The sequence below is a fragment of the Scophthalmus maximus genome, chromosome 13, assembly GCF_022379125.1.
Source record: "Scophthalmus maximus strain ysfricsl-2021 chromosome 13, ASM2237912v1, whole genome shotgun sequence".
NCBI lineage: Eukaryota > Metazoa > Chordata > Actinopteri > Pleuronectiformes > Scophthalmidae > Scophthalmus > Scophthalmus maximus.
Genome location: NC_061527.1, coordinates 7,135,361 through 7,152,770, shown reverse-complemented (window position 1 = coordinate 7,152,770; position 17,410 = coordinate 7,135,361). Strand labels below are relative to the sequence as shown.

The following is a 17,410-nucleotide window of genomic DNA, read 5'->3' as shown; positions in this document are numbered from 1 at the left end:
TAAAATGTCTTTGTTTTCCCACCATTATTTTATAGCTTGTGTTTTGTTTAATGATTTACAGAATGAAATACACTTCAATTTTAAATAAATCATTTACTAATGGAATGCATGCTATCGGGACCCCAAATCTGACAAATATACTCAATCTAGGTTTTTATAGCTATATAGGGATACAACATGACTGTTAAATTTTCTAGTCTCCATGAAAAATGACCTTTATTTTGGCAAACACTTGTGCCACTCTTCCTTTTAGACAGACGACAACACATTACATGTTTCTCGGTCATCAGATAACTAATTTGCTGGCGGGACAGCTTGTGAGTGTGCATGTGGAGGGTTTGAGGTGGATGTGCCTATGTGCATTTTAACAGGGTTTTTCCTGGATCTTACAGCTGGGTGTCTGGGAATCCGCGGGCCTCTGGGTGGAGTCGGACGCCCCCAGACTCTCCTCCGTCTCCGTGCCCGGGTCTGTTGCATCAGCGCACTGAGAAAGGGAAGGAACAAAGGGAAATAATAAAGGAAAACAGATGGCAGAAGAAACATAAAGTGCAGAGTAGAATTTTAATACATTAAAGTGGGTCAAATAAAAATGTATTGAGGAGTAAAGGAAAAGGGGAAAAAAACAAGTTGGGTGTAATGAGAGAAAACATGGTTCCCAAATAGTTTAGATGCAGGATATAACAGCAGAAAACCAGATTAATCTCTCCCTATAAGGACTAAAGATGCTCTTCAGAGAGGATACAAATCTCCATTAAAAAAAATTCTCCACGTGAGGAACTGTATAGAATCCTGCATACACTGTCACACTATAGATGCACAATTTATGAGGAGAAAACTATTCATTCCATGTGTATTAAGAATCAGAATTGCAGTTCACAACAGCTCTGTCAGAGAGAACATCTTCACTTTTTCACCTGCTCATCTTTTTATCTCAACTATCAGTTTTATTTTGTTAGGTCACAATAATTGTGGCCTTTTTTTCATGTGCATGTGATCCATCTCTTTTAAAGCATTTTCAGCTCCACTTCCTGTATGAAAAGTGCTTTACAAACAGCATTTATTACTATAATTTAGAAGCTGCTTCTATGGGTTGTATGGGAAAAGAGACAAATGACTTCTGTGGAAGTATAGAGTGAAAAAAGTGTCTTGAAAAGTGCTTTTTAATAGGAAAACCAACTGTTACACTAACTCAATGATTTGGGTTTTTCTCCTTTTTCTACTTTCAACTTTGCAGGATAATAATTTACATTACATTCATTTTGCTGCCGCTTTTCTCCAAAGCGACTTACAATAACCGGTTACATATCAGGAGGTAGGCAGGAAGCATTAGGGCCCACACTGGATTTTTTAGCAATGCCCTGACCAGGGATCGAACCTCCCAACCTTCTGTGCCATATTCAGCGGTGTAACCCACTAAACTATACCATCTGCATAATAATTCAAATTCAGGAAAATAAAAATAGGGATACCCTAAGAAATGTCACACAAAACTGGTCATCTGCTCTGACGTGCCGAACATGTCGCATAATATTAATGCAGCAATTTATATCTTATTGTTTGGTATCAAACTTAGGTTAGCTGGTACGTGCCTTTTACAAGTAATCAATTTAAATAATAAAAATAATGTAAAAACAACGACATTGGTCTGCAGATTCCCAACTTCAAATAACTTTCCCACGTGCAGGTTACAAGTGAAAGACTGTTAAATGTACTTTGCAGACACTGTCTCATCACACAGAACGTGTGCGACCATGACTAGAGTGAAAAGGTAAACAGTTAAAGTCAACACGCACACGCACGCACACACACACACACACACACACACACACACACACACACACACACACACACACACACACACACACACACACACACACACACACACACACACACACACACACACACACACACACACACACACACACACACACACACACACACACACACACACACACACACACACAGAGACACACACACAGACAGAAAGTTACGACACGGGTAAAATTCAAGTCAAATTTAAAGGACACGGTGTGGAAAAACTGAGTGTGTGTGAGCTGGAAGGGGAATATAAATGTGACTGGGAGTGTGGGAAGGGTTAACACGGTGAAAGTGCATGGGTGGGTGAGGACGTATGAAAAGGTCAACGTTGTAGCTCAGCGGAGAACATTATGTTTCATAGGTAATCAAACCTCTGTGTCATCTTCTTCGTAAGCCTCGTTGCCATCCCCGCTCCCCTCGTTGCTTTCCTCTCCTTCCTCCCCCATCCCTCCCTCGTCCTCCTCTTCGTCATCTTCCTCTTCTTCCTCCTCTTCGTCATCTTCCTCTTCCTCCTCCTCATCATAGTCCTACATTGAGCAGGGGACAAATTATTAGTTGCAAGATACCGAGACATTTTTGTAACTGGTGTCTAATTGACACTTCTTTTTCAAAACACTTTCTACCTGCTCTTCGTCCTCCTCGTCCCCCTCTTCCTGGTCTTCGTCACTCTCCGTGTCCGTTATTATGACGATTACTTCCTGTGACAGTTGGTCGGGGGTGTCACTTTGCGTCAGGGTCATCTCTTGGTCCATTGTCATGGACTGGGAGGCTGCACTGTCCTCTCCTTCCTCCAGTGCTGGGAACTCTTCCATCTGCAGGATGAAAAAGAGATTCATTCTACACATTTAAAACTTTTCTTGTTAGTAATTGTTATAAGACTAACATCTTACATCAAGAGTCCCAAATGTGGTAACAAGTGTTTCCCATGATTTTGTGGTAAATCTACAGCGATAAGATGCTTTTATCACAGTGAGATGATGGTGTATGAAAATAAAAAAATACATTTAACATCGTGAAAATGTCTTATTAGCACCATGACTAACCTGGCTTGCCTCGGCACTGTCTTGACTGTCTGTTGGCACCACACCCTCAGCCTCAGCACTTTCCTCAGCCTGCACCTCCTCCTGAGGAGAATACTTGACAATCAGAGCTGCACTAATACATTTCATATCATTAAAAACATAAAATAGCAATTTTTTGTGTAACTGTGATTGCTCACCTCTGGACCCACCCTCTGGATGATGCGCAGCTTCTTGGGTATAGGAGCCCTGGATGTTTCCTCCTGAGCTACTTCAGTGTCAGTGACCATGGTGGTGCTATCCTCCTCTTCTCGAGGCCTCTTGGACATCGTGGAAGTTCCTGGTGTTGCTGAAACTTCAGATAATGCATTGGCTATTATTCAAACTTATTACACAAAATTGATTACTCTAAACCGTACCTTGCCCTAAATAGTGGAAAGACATTTATATATATATATTTTTAAATTGAGCAAAATAATAAAATGTGGCTTATACTGGACAGCTGGACCAGTGATATCGGCCTGCACTCATGTCAATTGGCTTTTTCATCTTTAGCAGCAGGTACGGTAATGAATTTCAAACATGTAATTCGTTCTTGTCCCCCAAACATTTGAATGAATGTCATGTCAAATCGAATGATTTTTGGAAATCTATCTCTGTCAGATAAAATGTAAATGGGACAGGACATTTAGCGTCTTCAAAATTAGTCAAATCCATGGTCGTGGTCAGGTAATTTCAAAGAAGAACATATCTATAAGATTACTCTGATTTGGACTTTTGCATATTTACATCTGCTGTATGATAAAATGTATATCACCCCTGCTAAGTCACGTTTTCTCACCAGTGCCGAACACAGACGAGGTGGAGGAAGTCGAAGGCCATTCCACCTGTGAACTCGGTGTTGCCTCGATGACCACAGGCGGTGGCTCCTGATTGGCTGGCTCCGTATGGGTCATGCTCTGTTGCTGCGTCGGTTGAACAAATGCCGTTGCCTGCGTCTGCGTCTGGGTCTGCTGAACGGTCAACATGGGGCTAGTCAAAGTGGTCTGTACGTTGGGGCTGGCAGAGCGCACCGAACCGCTGGCACTGCCGTACACAGTCACGTGCTCCACTGGTGGGCCCTCGGTAGACTGCATGGCTGTCGAGGAGATAACGTTAGTGAAAAAGAGATTCACAAAATTATTCACATAGTTTTCTTTGGCTGGTAAGTGTTGCCGTTAGACTTACCTTCTTGGGTCTCCACCTGTGTAGTGGGCATGACAGTAGCTGTGGGTGTTGGTGTGGGTACAGTCGCTGGGGTGATCATGGGCCTGATGCTGGCTCTTGGAGTGGGTTTGTTCCCTGGGTTGACGGGCTGCTTGCTGCCAGAAGCGACTACCGGCGTTGGCTTGATGTTAGCAGTTGGGGGTTCAGAGGTGCAGGCACTTACAAGGGGCAAAGATCAGGAAATGAATAATTATACCACAAATGCACATGTTGGTCAAAGTAAGTATAAAGGGGAACATCACAAAACTGTAGGAAACGTGTGGTAGGTCAATAGTTTTAATGGCTGTGTATCATCATACCTGCCCCTGTCTGCAGCTGGAGTCGTCTTCAGACTGATCTGTCTCTGTTCAGTGTTCCTCTGCTGCTCCTGGGTCTGAAAATCAGGATGGAGTCATGCGGGAAACCGACAAGTCAGCAGAGAGTCATAATACTAACAACACCTAAAAGTCCAACATAGTCTTTGGCTCTAGGAACATAACCTGAAATGTTAAGGTAGATCTAGAAACATCTGGAGAGGTTAACAACAAAATATCTGGTTTGTGAAAACCTTAAAGCACACTCACCTTGCTGGGCCCTGCATCAGGTGGCTCATCTCTTTGCTCTTGTCTCTCCTGTTGACCCCGCCGATCTCTCAGTTCCCTCTCCTGCCGACTCAGGCGCCCCTCATACTGAGACTTTAGAGCAGTCATTCGAACCTCGCCCTCCTCAAGTTGTTGCTTTAGCTCATCATTGATGCCTGGACATACAGTTTCACGGGGTGTGAGTTCCAAATAAAGCAATACAACAATATGGGCAGAAAGAAGGATGAAAGTGGTTATAACACCCACGTGTGAGCTGGCTGATCCTCTGTCTGGCATAAACAATGCCCTTTCGGGTCTTCTCATCCTTGTCGGCCATCTGCTGCCTCACCGTCTCCTCCTGGGCAACCTTACTCTGCAATTCCTGCCTCAGCCTGGTCAACTCTGCCTGCAGCCTGGAGGTCTGTTCCTGGGCATTACGCACTTCAGTGTCGTGCTCTGTGACCACCTGTGGCAGGCCAGGAGGACGAGAGACAGATAAATATATGGATGGTAAAAAAGAAAAGAAAATAAAGCATGCGTCCTTACGGTAGAATGGAACAAATGAATAAACAATGGTCTAGATCCTGTCTGTTTCAATAATATTTTTGGAATGCCTTAAACAAAAAATATGGAAGCTGTGTGATCTTGAAAGCCGATCACAGTGAAGGAAGACTAAGGAAAAGCTGAGTCTGTAAGATTTAACCTTGTTTATGTTCTCCAGCTGTCCTTCCAGCTCTTTGGTCCTGGCTTCAGACTGACTCAGAGAGTCTCTGAGGCTCTGGAGTTCCTGAACCGATGCCTGACGAGCCTCCTCTTCTTGGGAAGGAACTGCTGCCGCCTCAGCTACCATCTGGAGGAAACACAGCACAGAAAAGACTAATTATGCGCAAAGAAACAGCACAGAAAAGTTGGAGTCAGTTAACTTTTCCTAACAGACAAATTATATAGGAACTTTTACATGCTCTGTTTAAAGACTATGGCTACGCGAAGAACAGCTACTCTCACCTTGTCATGTTCCACTTTGAGTTCATCATACTGAGTCTTATAGCGGCGTCCAATCTTCTTGACCTGCATGATAGTTCGCTCCTTCACCTGGATATCCTGGTTCTTGGTATCCATTTCCTTCTTCAGCAAATTTCTCTCATCAGTTGTCTTACTCATACTGTCACGCAAGTTCTGTATCTGACCTTGCAGGGATGTTGTTAAGTTATTGGTCCTATAGATAGAGATGAAAATATTTGGAAATTAATGGCAAGGCAGGAGACAGAATCACAATAGGACTGAATAGGAAATGGGAGAGAAGGTAAACACAAATATATTGCTCAGCAACCTTTCATTAGTTGCCACAATCCTCATCCCTTACCTGGACACGTCTGCTTTGAGTCTGGTGTTCTCCTCAGTGAGCTGCTGGATGCGCTTTAGATGAGCCTCCTTCTCAGAGTGCAGACGCTTGTACTCCTCTGGGTCGGAATCTTTCTGTTGACTCACCAAATGCTAGAAGAACAAATAACGGACTCAGTGGTGTGAGTAGATAACACATTAGGAAATATAATTGTATTATAACTTCTCTTAACACAAGCTTTAAATGACGCAGAACAAACTACGTTTCTATCAACGGTGGTGTATTTTGCCCTTCACATAGGTAGCATCATAAGTTTAGTCTTTTCACAGACCTGCGTCCGAGCCTTCCAGCGTTTGATCTCTTCTTCCAGTATCTTCTTCTCTGCCTGCAGTGTGCCACTCTTCTCACTCAGCTCAGTGTTGGCCTGCTGAAGTGGCATGATGTCTGACTGCAGCTTTTGCAACTGAAACACACATAAGATGAGCTGAAACAACTGTATTCAAAAGTTTATCACCTGAACATACATAATGTGCACATCACGTTCTACACAACACTACATTTTCTCAATGGAATGAAACAGATACCTTAGCTTGGGTTTGGTGCAGTTCCAGCTCCATCTTGTCCTTCTCCTCTCTCAGCATCTTGTTGGTCTCCATCAGGATACTCATCGTTTCGGTCTTCTTCATCAGCTCGTCGTGCTGAGCCAAGGTCTTTGCTGTCACCTTAGTCAAATTAACATTGGGCTTTTAGTCACAGATGGTATCTCTGGGTTTTAGCCATAATGGTCAGGTTAGATTACTTGTATATTTGTGTTAATCTTGTAGTAAATTACCCTTGAGCTGACCACAAAATTATTGGGAAACTGAACAAAAAGACTATTTCTCTACATGAATTAATAAAAAAAATATGTATCTAAAGAAAAGAGATTCCTGATAAATATCAACTTGAGTGAAGATAATAAGCAGAGTAAGTTTTTAATGGACAGAAGTTAAGAACCTCATTGTAGAAAAATGGTTGTTGTAAATGAAGAGTCAGAGAGCCAACAAGAATAAAAACACACCTGCATCCTCTCACTTGCAGCACTCAAGCTGTCTTGCACCTCCTTTAGCTCTCGTTCCAGTTGCTCCACCCGCAGACGATAACGCAAACTCTCACCGTGGGCAACCTCAAAACGGGATTCAGCGATCTCCTTCTCCCGACGCACAAACCTACAATGTAAAAAATAAATAGATCAAGGGGTCAAAAACAAAAAAGATTATAGAAAGACCACGACTAGTGATTTGACCAATTTTTAAGATGCTAAATGTCCTGTCGAGTTCACATTTTATCTGCCAGAGAATTTCCATGCGCAATTTTAAAACCCATTACCTGAGAATCTCAAGAACTTGGTCTTGAGATTTGCCCTCTTCAGTCAGGGAGATGTTCAGGGTACTCTCATTGGAAGAACGCTGCAAATTGTCAGCCATCTTGCTGCTCATCGTCTGGATCTGCTCATGCAGGAGAGCATTCTGCCTCTGCAATTCCTCACAGCGACTCTCGATCTTTGACATCTCCTCCTACATGATGAGGAAAGAAATGAACTTCTATTAAAAATAAATAAAACGCCAATATGACAAAATAAGCATCGCCTTAAAATTTGTTGGATTAAATTGGCCCCCAAATAAATGTTTTTGTTAAGCTTGCACTGTGCCTGAGATTATTTGCAAAGTCAATGTTAAAATGTCTAATATATACCAACCTTGAAGATCTTTTCCTGCTCCTCCCAGGAGATTCGCGCCTCCAGTAGCTCGGTGCTAACCCTCTGCACTCTCTCTTCCAGCTGGTGTCTGAGCTCGACGGCCTGCTGGGACTGAGCCTTAGCGGCCTGCAGGGCCTCCACATCTGCTGCATGCAGCATCATCTCCCGCTCATACTTATCTTGTGCTTCTGCTGCCAGCTTAGCCTTATGAATGGAAAAGGAAACTTCATACAATTTTGACTAATATGATTCAACCAACTCCAGTCATTCTGAATCCCATTCAAAGAATAATACTTGACATGTATGGACATCACATTTATAATGGCTGCATACCTGCTCCTGGCTGCCTTGTAGAGCCTGCTGCTGCTGGGTTTCAGCCAGTTCCACTCGCTGTAGCGCCGCCTGGTGATCTGCCTGGGCATCGCTTAAACTTCTCCTTAAGTTGTTCATCTAACACATATGACAAAAAGACTATTATGAAACAATTTCCTTAGTTTAACCAACAGCACCCCCCCCCCCCCCCCAAAAAAGACAGCAAAACAGTGCTAAAAGAATTGCATGAGATGTACATGAAAGTGTCTACATTTTTTAAAACTTTAATAATGTGACATTTTAATATATACCTGTTCCTCCAGTGACGCTGTGGCTCTCTTGTTTTGCTCTTCCAAGCCTCGTTTCTCTTTCTCTGCTTCCAGAAGCTTCTCCTCCAGCTTTCGGTGCTGCTCCTCAGCCTGCTTCACATGGGCTTCGATGGATGAGCGTGCCTGCTCAGTTACCTGGTCATCACACATTTTGCAAATATGAAAAATGTGCGTTGGGTTGAAGAATACAAAATAAAATCAAGTCGGACCGTTTCTAGCAAAAAAAATTGTAACTTGCATAATTTGCAAGAAACAGACTTTTCTTTCAAATTTTACGAGGTCTAATGTTCACCTGCCGCATAGAAAATTACATAATTGTAAAGAAGGAGCAGGAAGTGTGCAGGAATTTCATTTCTGTCAGACAAAGCCCTGGGGTGTATCTGCCTCCCACAGAGCTCATGCAACTTTTAAATCTTCAAACGTTTGGGTTCATGTCAACTGATTTATGAAAGGTAGAACAATGACAGACGGTGTTTGTTTTGCACCTGCTTCTCTTTATCCAGGGATTCTTCCAGGCTCTGAGCCATGGCTCTGTACTGCTCCTGGCTGGAGGTGACTGCTTGGAGGCTTTCTGCCAGCTCCTCTCCCTTGGTTTCAGCCAACCTCAGGCGGCCCTTAAGGACCTCTATGTCTTGGTCTGAGCCCTGCAGGCCTGAAAGCCAGAACAATCAGAAGCATAGGTGAGGGATGCTGTTTGACAACAGCGCAATTAGTATGTGTTCTTATTAGAGAGAAACGATGGAGTGTGGACTAATGAAAATGCCAATTCATAGTTACAAGTCTGTGCTTAAAACCCACAGAAAGACTTACTCATTGGGCTTTTTCATATAAAGTGTCATGAGACCAAGAGTACATAGTAAAGAAGCATATATCAAAGTGTAAATCTAGTTTACTCAATTACAACAAAAAGACAGAACCTGTACAATCTGAGCAATGTTCATGTGTTTGATATCGTTAAAGATTTACCTTCCAAAGACATAACCCTGACAATTGGATGGTTTAAATTTGAGGACATTAGATCCGATAACAGCCAGTGAAAATGCCATGAATTTTGGAATGCATACATGTATGGATTACTATGTATTGTTTGGTTATGTTTTGTACTTTGTCCTGTGTGTGTGTGCCAACCTCTGATGTTTTGCGTGGAGGGGGAACTCAGGATATGACGTGCTTCGCTGCCGCCTTGCTGCAGCCTGAGTGTGTTGAGCTCCAACTCGGCAGCGTTCAGCAACTCTTTGGTCTTCTGTTGTGAAGCCGCCTGGGTCTCCATTTGCCTCTTTGCTTCCATCAACTGGATCTGTGCATGAGCAACCAGGGACATTGAGAAGAACCCAGAGAACACAAAATAATTCTCTAAGTCCCTTTGATCTTTATTTTTTATGGCAAACTGGTTAAATTTATGCTTACGTCTTGGTTTCTGATGAGCAGGTGGCGCTGTTCCACCTCGTTCTCCAGCCTTTTCTGCAGCTGGGAGATCTCCCGTTCTTGCTTCTCCAACTGGCAGTTGACACGCTGACGTGTGTCAGTCTCCGAACGTTCAAGAGTGGCCTAGAAAAACACATCAGTAAACAGTTTGAACCTTGTTTGTGTGTGAGACAATGAGACAAAACCATTCCCTCAGTCTACAACACTGCTCCAATAACCCATCACTGACAGATTTTATTGGCATTAATCATGCCAATTATTAAATCTCACAAATATGCTCTTCCCCATGAACAGGTGATATTCATCAGTTGGACTGGAGTTCTTTACAATAAGTGCAGTGAAGAGAATTTGGTGAATCTGACTAGGTACCTTTGTGTGAACAATCCTCTGAAAAAATATTTATATAATAATATGGAGATATTTTGGCACGAGGTCCAAAAAGGGAGATATGAGACTGTCTTAGATTACCTGAATAGTCTGGAGGTTGGTCAGCAGCAGGTTCTGGCTTTGTTGTTGACTCCGGATTGTTTCCGTCTCTTGAGTCAGCCTAGACTCCACCAACTTCAGCATGTCTCTCTCCTTACGCAGGCCCTCAGCACAGCCCTAAGAAGCAGGAGGAGATATGTCTAGGTGTTCTCTGTTGATTGCCCTCAGTGGTAATAAAATGCTAAAAAAACAAACCCTAACCCTGACAAACAACCCCCTGAAAGAAAAAAACAAACCTCTGACATGGCAAGTTTCTCTTTGGCAGCTCTCAGATCCTCATTCAAAATGTGGATAGTCTGCTCCTGCTTCTGGGTGGCAGCGGCCATCTTGTGTTCTTTCTCTCTTAGGGAGGCGATCTCTTTCCTGTAGCCCTCGACGTTGTCCTGCAGCATCTCGTACCTGACGTTATTGAGATGGAAGTAATTTTTAGTGATCTATGCAATCAAGGCAATGAAAAGTAACACAATAGTAGTTACTTCCCTTAAACAAGTCATGTCCAGCTTAGTTTAGTTACTGCTCATGTTTGTCAAACTTACCTTTTGGAGGCAAACTCTAGCTGGGTGGATATCTTGGTGTTCTGGGAGCGGAGATCAGAGAGTTGCTCCTGGAGCTTCTCGTTCTGGGCCGTCAGCGCCTTGTCACTGTCCACACATTCCTTTTTATAGGTGGAGAACACCTCCTGCAACTGCAGATTCCAACAGACATTCTTATTTTCTATAAACACATATATAGCTCTTGCTGAACACATATTTCGATTACTTTTCATGAGGGAGAAATTACACTATCCCTTCAAGTTTAGCCTATTTCCCTTTTGCCAATAAGACTATTTTTATTTTATTTATGTGATGTCATAAATGCTGACATTCACTCTGACTACACTCATATTCTCTTGCATCATTAACAAGAAAGCCTTTAACTATGCATATGCGGACAGATGATGGCCGCCTCATGTTTCTGGGTGTCGACATGACTGTGTGCTTCAAGTACATCTCTGGCCTAAGAATTTTGTAAGGGACACACAATGTAAATACACTCAAATCTCTCAATACAGATACATTGCCATCTAGTGGCAGTCATGGGAACTAGACGAGCCAAGCCCATGAAAGCAGTAGATAGTTGCAAAAGCTGACTAGCATAAATACTAACCCACAAACAGATAGCTTTGCCCTTATTAAGTGATAAACTAAATTCTGGAAAACTGAATCCAGTTCACAGTGAGTCAACCATTAATAAAAATCAGACCAGGAAGTAAAAGTAAACCAAGAAAGAATAGCTTGATATGCAGCATGGGGCATTCATCTATATGTGACTGTTGTGATTAATACTGTTTAAGAACAAGAACAAGAAAAGAACAGTAACAACTATGAACATGTCACGGGCAAAACGTTGAACTGACCTGTCGCAAGGCTGCTTTGGCCTCCAGTGCTTCAGCAGACTCTGTTGCCATGGACACAAGACCAGTGGGCGTTCCTGTGGTGGGAGTGGCTGCAGGTGAGCGTCGAGGCGTGGAGGTCAGGGAGAACTCGTCGGGTGGTGCACCTAAAAAAATTGAAATTGAATTTTAACTGCGTTAACAACTTTAAATTACTTGGTACCAAATTTGAGGAGACTTTATGCGGATGGACAAGATTGTCCATTCTTCTTCTGTTGATTATATATCACTCGGTTTATGTCTTGTCAGGCTTACCTTGCTGAGGAAAGCTAACTCCAGTTGCCTGAGCCAGCAGCATGCGGTACATGTCCCTCTGCCTGACGATGGACTCGGTCATTTTTAACTGCTGGCTGCGCTGCTCTTTCAGGGAATCCAGCTCACCCTGAGCTTTCTCCAAACTCTGCTCCAGATGACCACACCTGTAACATTATTAGAGAGATATTAGACTGGAATTGACTAGCTATGGCTAAAAATAGCCATTTTAAATCTCAAAATATTTGATATTACTGCATCAATAAAATGATGCTAGGGAAAGAAAAACAAGAACATATTCAATGAAAAACATTGATAAAGAAGAATTGAAAAAGAGAAATTCAAATTTTTACATACTTGCTGCCAGTGGCCTCAAACTCATCTTTCTCTTGGGCATCACTGAGTTCCCTGAGGGCCACCAGAAGACGCTGGTTCTGACTCTGAAGCTCTTCCACACTGCGGAACGTCACCAAATGTTGACTGATCACCTCTGATGTGCTGCTGACGTCGGCTGAGTTCACATCCTCCTCATGGAGAACATGGTTTCCACGAGCCTCTTCCAGCTCGATCAGCAGCACACGCACCTGGCAGGAAGGAAAAAGCATGACTTGGAAATCAATAAACATAGAGATATTTGATAATTGACGAGAGTTAAGATGGAGAATGTGCACCCACCTGCTGAGCCATATCTCCCAGCTGCAGTTCACACCTCTGGTTGTCTCTTTCCAAGACAGAGGAGCGCTTGTTGGCTTCATCAGTCTCCCTCTGCAGACGGTGAACTTCCTGAAGTAAACATACATGAACATGTAAACATTGATTAGTGCCTTGAAATGCAGAAGGTTTGATGTAATATAAAATTAGCTTATCCATGCATTATGTACCTTTACAGCCTGCTCCAGCTTGGCAGAAAGACTGGCCACTGACTTCTGCATGCGCTCATGCTCATCCCTTTGCCGCTTGAGGATGGGGGCTTTTGCTTCCACTTCCTGCACTATGTCATCCAGGTACTTGTTGACCCGCTTGTTCTCCAAGCGCTCCAGCTGCAGCTGCTCCTGGCTCTCCACGTAGGCAGTATACAACTGAAGATAAACATAGAAATTGAAATTAGACAAACTAAAAGAATAATAAAAGCAAAGACAAAGTAATTTATTAAGCAATTAGCACAACAATAAGAGTGTAAAGAGTTACAGTCCCAGAACTGAGGTAGTTTCAAATTCAGAACAAATTTGTATGTGTAACCTTAATATGGCCTCCTGCTATACATCAACTGATACTGTGAAGTTGTTTGTGGCAGTCCATGGGACATCATGACGCCATTCACCCAATCCCATCTCAAAGTTCCATTATGGTTTATATCAAACATTATATCGACATTATTGGATGTTGAAATTCAGCTGCACATACCTCCGTCAGCTTCATACCAGGCTTGATCTTGGACACAGCGGCTGCTGTTGGAGACATCGTTGTCATTTGCTCCTCTGTCAGCAGAGATGTTGTACCTACAAGGTAAGAAAGGAAAAGGGAACGATCAATAATAACTTATTCAAAGAAAACATCTACAACACTTAAGCGTGGCTTATTTTAAGCTCAAGATTCAATTTCTGTCATGGACTCACTTAATGTCCACACTGAAAAGCTTTAAAGACAAAAACAACAGGTTTTCAATTAAAGTGACTGACCTCTGAGTTTAGAACTTGACAGTAAATCATTGGCGTTGTCCAGCTCTTTCTCCAGACCCTGGATCCTCTCCTTCAGTTCAGCTACAGTCTTGTCTGTGGCACCGCTCCTCTCCTGTAACTTCTCCTCAAGGGCCTTGTTGGCTGTGGGAGGGGGAGAAAAAAGCAAAACAGTGTTTAGTCCACAAAGCTTAATCATAATCTTTTCAACTAAGCACTTAATAATGTCATTAATATAGTTGTGCGTATTCTGTTGTAGTGTCGCACCTTCTCCGGCATCCTTCAACAGTTTATGTAGCTCCTCCACAGCCCGACTCAGCTCTTCACTTTTCGCCTCAGCATCAGCCGCTGCTCCCTGCAAGCAAAGGTCATTGTTAATATAAACCTTAAGAGTAAAACCACAGATTAAATAAATATATAACACAGATTTCTGAGCACAATTTGTATGAAAGGAGAAAAAAGGAGGATGTTCTGCTTTTTCCACCAAAATACAGTCAGTTAATTATGGATATTCAAATTTTTTTAAATCATAAAAAAAATAAACCCTTCGTGGTTTTTGAATAGACGTTAAAACTGTGAAACCTTGAACTGGGAGAATTTTATGTTATGTTATAAATCACTGGACCATCCAGGCTTCGCTCTCACACATGAACATACCTTATATAAATTGGAGAGCTTAATGTTGGCATTCAACTCATTTCTGAACTTTTCCTCCTCAGTGGCTTGTTGTTCCTTGACCTAGAATGAGTAAAAATCCAGTCACACTTAAACCTACAAGTATTAAAGTTAACACAGAGTGCAGGAATAAAGAATATTTCTACTCATGATAAAAAAAACTGTGGTAGGCTGTGAGAATAAACACGGACATACGTCTTTCAATTTGCTGATCACGTCCTCATTCTGTCTCTGAAGGTTTTCATTTGAAGTCTTCAAACTGGCCACTTGGTCTTGGAGTCGGTTCAACTGGAAGTCAGAAATCAACAAAGCACTGTTATGAGATGACCATGACAAGACTGCAACCATCTAAAAGTGAAAATGTTCTCTAGGTCAATTCTTACTCAACATAGCAAGTACTGGGCAGAAAAGAGATCGTTTATACAGAAAACTGCAACAGACAATCTCTTTTCAGGTGCAGAGTTGCTGATGTATCGACATGTTCATCGCAGCCAGCTCTATTATGTACTGTAATTTCACAAACAAACTGTTGGAATAATTATCACAGTGCAGGTGAAGAATATGTGAATGTAGAAAAGGGACTTGCCTCGTCCTCTTTATTCTCCACTGTGCATTTTAAATCCAGGATCTCGTTGCCCTTCTTTCGGGAGAGAGAGAGCAGCTCCTCACTCTTTGCCTTCAACTCCTCATTCAGCCAAGATGTCTGGCCATGCAGAAGCTCCTTCTCTTGTTCCATACGCTTCTCCTTGTACTGTAATGGCAAACCACGACTTAATTAAGGAGTTTTCTTTTACAATACAAAATGTATAGTAGACAGCAATGACTGTTTATGATGTCACTTGCTCTGTAGACAAAGCTGGTGATGAGTGATTCAATCAATGTGACGATAATGGCGAAAACACAGCCAGACTCACTTTAATGTTGACTTCAGCTGCTTCAAGCTCATCCAACTTCATCTGCAGGGCCATCTTGGAGGTGCTGACTTCCACCAACTTATCATTGAGTTGCCTCAAGTCATCTGGTGTAGCAACAGAAATAACCCAAGTGCTGTGTTAATGTAATAGTTAATATATATATATATATATAAATAAAATAAAAAATAATATATTGTGTGCAAACAAGTTCAAATGTCAGTACCATTAACGTGCTCCACCTCCAAGGATCTCCTATCGAGAGTTCGCACAAGATCACGTTTTTCTGCTTCCAGTTCCTCTTTGGCCTTTGACAGCAGAGTCTATAACAATTCAACAATTTAATAAAATTACTTGCTGGGCATGGATTTACAAATTAAGTGCTAAATTGTGATGATAGCTGAAACTTTCCAAAATATTGCTCTCTGCATATGGCAACTGGCAATTCAAGAAACAAGATGACCCTGGATCAGTCGCAAACGTTGCAATACTTATTTGAAAGTTAGACAAATCATGACATTTCCCCCAAGTCCCTGCATCGAGTTAAAAGTTGACTAAAGTTGCATTGGTTGCGGACACTTTCACGCCCAAACACACCACCTAACACAGACAACCGTGGGCAAGAGAGAGATCACTCAACACCAGGACATCCTGTTGGCCACAGAGAAACATACATTTTCCCGACCCGGCCCTTGTGATGTACACATAACACAACATAACACAATACTTACTTGCTCTGATGACAGCCTCTCTTTGACAGACTCATATTCCCTGTTTTTCTCACGGATAGTTTTAAGTTCTTCATCTAAACGAGAGAGAACCAAATGAAATAGGTTAATTCAACCATGAGAAGCTCAGTCAAGGTAGAATATTTAATCATTATGATAGTAATTTCACCCATACCACGCTTGGTAAACTCTTCTTTGAGTTTAAGATGTTCTTGAGTCTGGGACAGAAATTCTTCCTGGCATTGGGCAAGTTGTTTCACTTTTTCAAAGAAATGTTGCTCTGTATGAAGAAGATCATCCAAAACAGAAACATAAAATGTGACATTTCAACGATGTAGATGTTTTTTTTGATTCAATCAAGAAATAGTCGTGCATTATATCATCTCTTTAGATGACGATAGGTCTGCTAATGGCTTAAACACATTAAGAAATAAGATGATTTGTTACATTGCTGCATTTGTGACATTAATTACAATAAATAAAACACTTTGAATAGTTGAAATTGCCAATAAGCAAGTCAACAAATGTCTAAATGTCCAGGCACCCGACTACTTACAGGTGTTTGTTTGTACGCTACAGACCAACATAGTTGGTCTGTAGCGTCTGTAGATATGGTGCCTTCAAATCTAAATATTGTCAGTGTGTGTGTAGAGGTTAAAGTGTGGAACAACTGAACACATGAGATCCTCTGAATCTATAAAAAAAAAACGATAGGTATCAACACGTTTTATTGTAAAACACAAGCTGTATGGCTGAATGTATGAATGTGTGTAGCAGGTTAGCAGTGACACATGGCGAGGACCTGTGTTTTTCAGTCATTCTTCTTCGTTTAATGCGTGTCCATTACACTTCTTCATGCTCAGGGATGTTTTATGTTGAATTAAAACCCAACCTCTTCTCTCTTTTTCTTCTTAATTCGTGACAGAACAAATGTATTACGCGTGTGGTTTCCTTCTACCAGCATGAACTAAATCATATTAACGGTAACGGGACACTAACGTGCCGAACGTTAGCATTACTTAGCGTCACATTGTGCTTATTCATAACCAGCATTTGTTCCGGTCCAAACTAACTACGAGACTATGTAGCAAAGCCATAAATATACATATAGAAAACATAGAACAATGCGAGGTACATACGTTTTTGCGCGTTCAAAGTCAAAACATTTCCCTAAACTTTGCTCCGCTCGGCAACATGCTGTGCACGGTGAACCGGACGCGTTAGCATCGTCGCTAACTAGCCAAACAACGAGGGAACGGACCAACTTACCGCTGTCAACACGGAACTGCTCCTGCTGCGCTTTCAAGGAGTCGATCTCGTTCTGCTGATCGGAAAGAATCCTCTCGAGTTTGCCTTGAATTGGTTTTGGAATCTTAGATATCTCGGACTCCTCGAACTCCTGCAGCAGCAGTGCCGCCATTTTTCTCCCCCGACACCACTT

The 17,410-nt window shown here is 42.1% G+C and overlaps 1 protein-coding gene across 5 annotated transcripts in view; it reads right to left on the bottom strand.

Annotated features, from left to right (window-relative positions):
- Positions 1-17,410, bottom strand: part of tprb (translocated promoter region b, nuclear basket protein) — a 20,774-nt gene extending 3,364 nt beyond the window's left edge. For 4 of the 5 annotated variants that reach the window (XM_035647594.2, XM_047336751.1, XM_047336753.1 and 1 more), the window contains exons 1-42: positions 17,239-17,410; positions 16,145-16,249; positions 15,973-16,046; positions 15,468-15,564; positions 15,245-15,348; positions 14,917-15,081; positions 14,526-14,618; positions 14,313-14,393; positions 13,923-14,010; positions 13,659-13,799; positions 13,384-13,478; positions 12,861-13,058; positions 12,655-12,762; positions 12,337-12,563; positions 11,983-12,146; positions 11,692-11,834; positions 10,832-10,980; positions 10,532-10,694; positions 10,278-10,412; positions 9,792-9,932; positions 9,513-9,681; positions 8,870-9,036; positions 8,367-8,519; positions 8,077-8,193; positions 7,744-7,947; positions 7,374-7,561; positions 7,066-7,213; positions 6,590-6,727; positions 6,337-6,468; positions 6,027-6,157; positions 5,669-5,879; positions 5,367-5,513; positions 4,931-5,129; positions 4,667-4,839; positions 4,403-4,476; positions 4,065-4,261; positions 3,679-3,975; positions 3,038-3,192; positions 2,862-2,942; positions 2,442-2,630; positions 2,190-2,345; positions 391-484 (exon numbers count right to left, since the gene is read on the bottom strand). In XM_035647594.2, coding sequence (XP_035503487.2) covers positions 391-484; positions 2,190-2,345; positions 2,442-2,630; positions 2,862-2,942; positions 3,038-3,192; positions 3,679-3,975; positions 4,065-4,261; positions 4,403-4,476; positions 4,667-4,839; positions 4,931-5,129; positions 5,367-5,513; positions 5,669-5,879; positions 6,027-6,157; positions 6,337-6,468; positions 6,590-6,727; positions 7,066-7,213; positions 7,374-7,561; positions 7,744-7,947; positions 8,077-8,193; positions 8,367-8,519; positions 8,870-9,036; positions 9,513-9,681; positions 9,792-9,932; positions 10,278-10,412; positions 10,532-10,694; positions 10,832-10,980; positions 11,692-11,834; positions 11,983-12,146; positions 12,337-12,563; positions 12,655-12,762; positions 12,861-13,058; positions 13,384-13,478; positions 13,659-13,799; positions 13,923-14,010; positions 14,313-14,393; positions 14,526-14,618; positions 14,917-15,081; positions 15,245-15,348; positions 15,468-15,564; positions 15,973-16,046; positions 16,145-16,249; positions 17,239-17,389 — 6,142 coding nt within the window. In that variant the 5' untranslated portion in view covers positions 17,390-17,410. The remainder of the gene's footprint in view (positions 1-390; positions 485-2,189; positions 2,346-2,441; positions 2,631-2,861; positions 2,943-3,037; positions 3,193-3,678; positions 3,976-4,064; positions 4,262-4,402; positions 4,477-4,666; positions 4,840-4,930; positions 5,130-5,366; positions 5,514-5,668; positions 5,880-6,026; positions 6,158-6,336; positions 6,469-6,589; positions 6,728-7,065; positions 7,214-7,373; positions 7,562-7,743; positions 7,948-8,076; positions 8,194-8,366; positions 8,520-8,869; positions 9,037-9,512; positions 9,682-9,791; positions 9,933-10,277; positions 10,413-10,531; positions 10,695-10,831; positions 10,981-11,691; positions 11,835-11,982; positions 12,147-12,336; positions 12,564-12,654; positions 12,763-12,860; positions 13,059-13,383; positions 13,479-13,658; positions 13,800-13,922; positions 14,011-14,312; positions 14,394-14,525; positions 14,619-14,916; positions 15,082-15,244; positions 15,349-15,467; positions 15,565-15,972; positions 16,047-16,144; positions 16,250-17,238) is intronic. The other variant, XM_047336752.1, reaches the window with a different exon arrangement.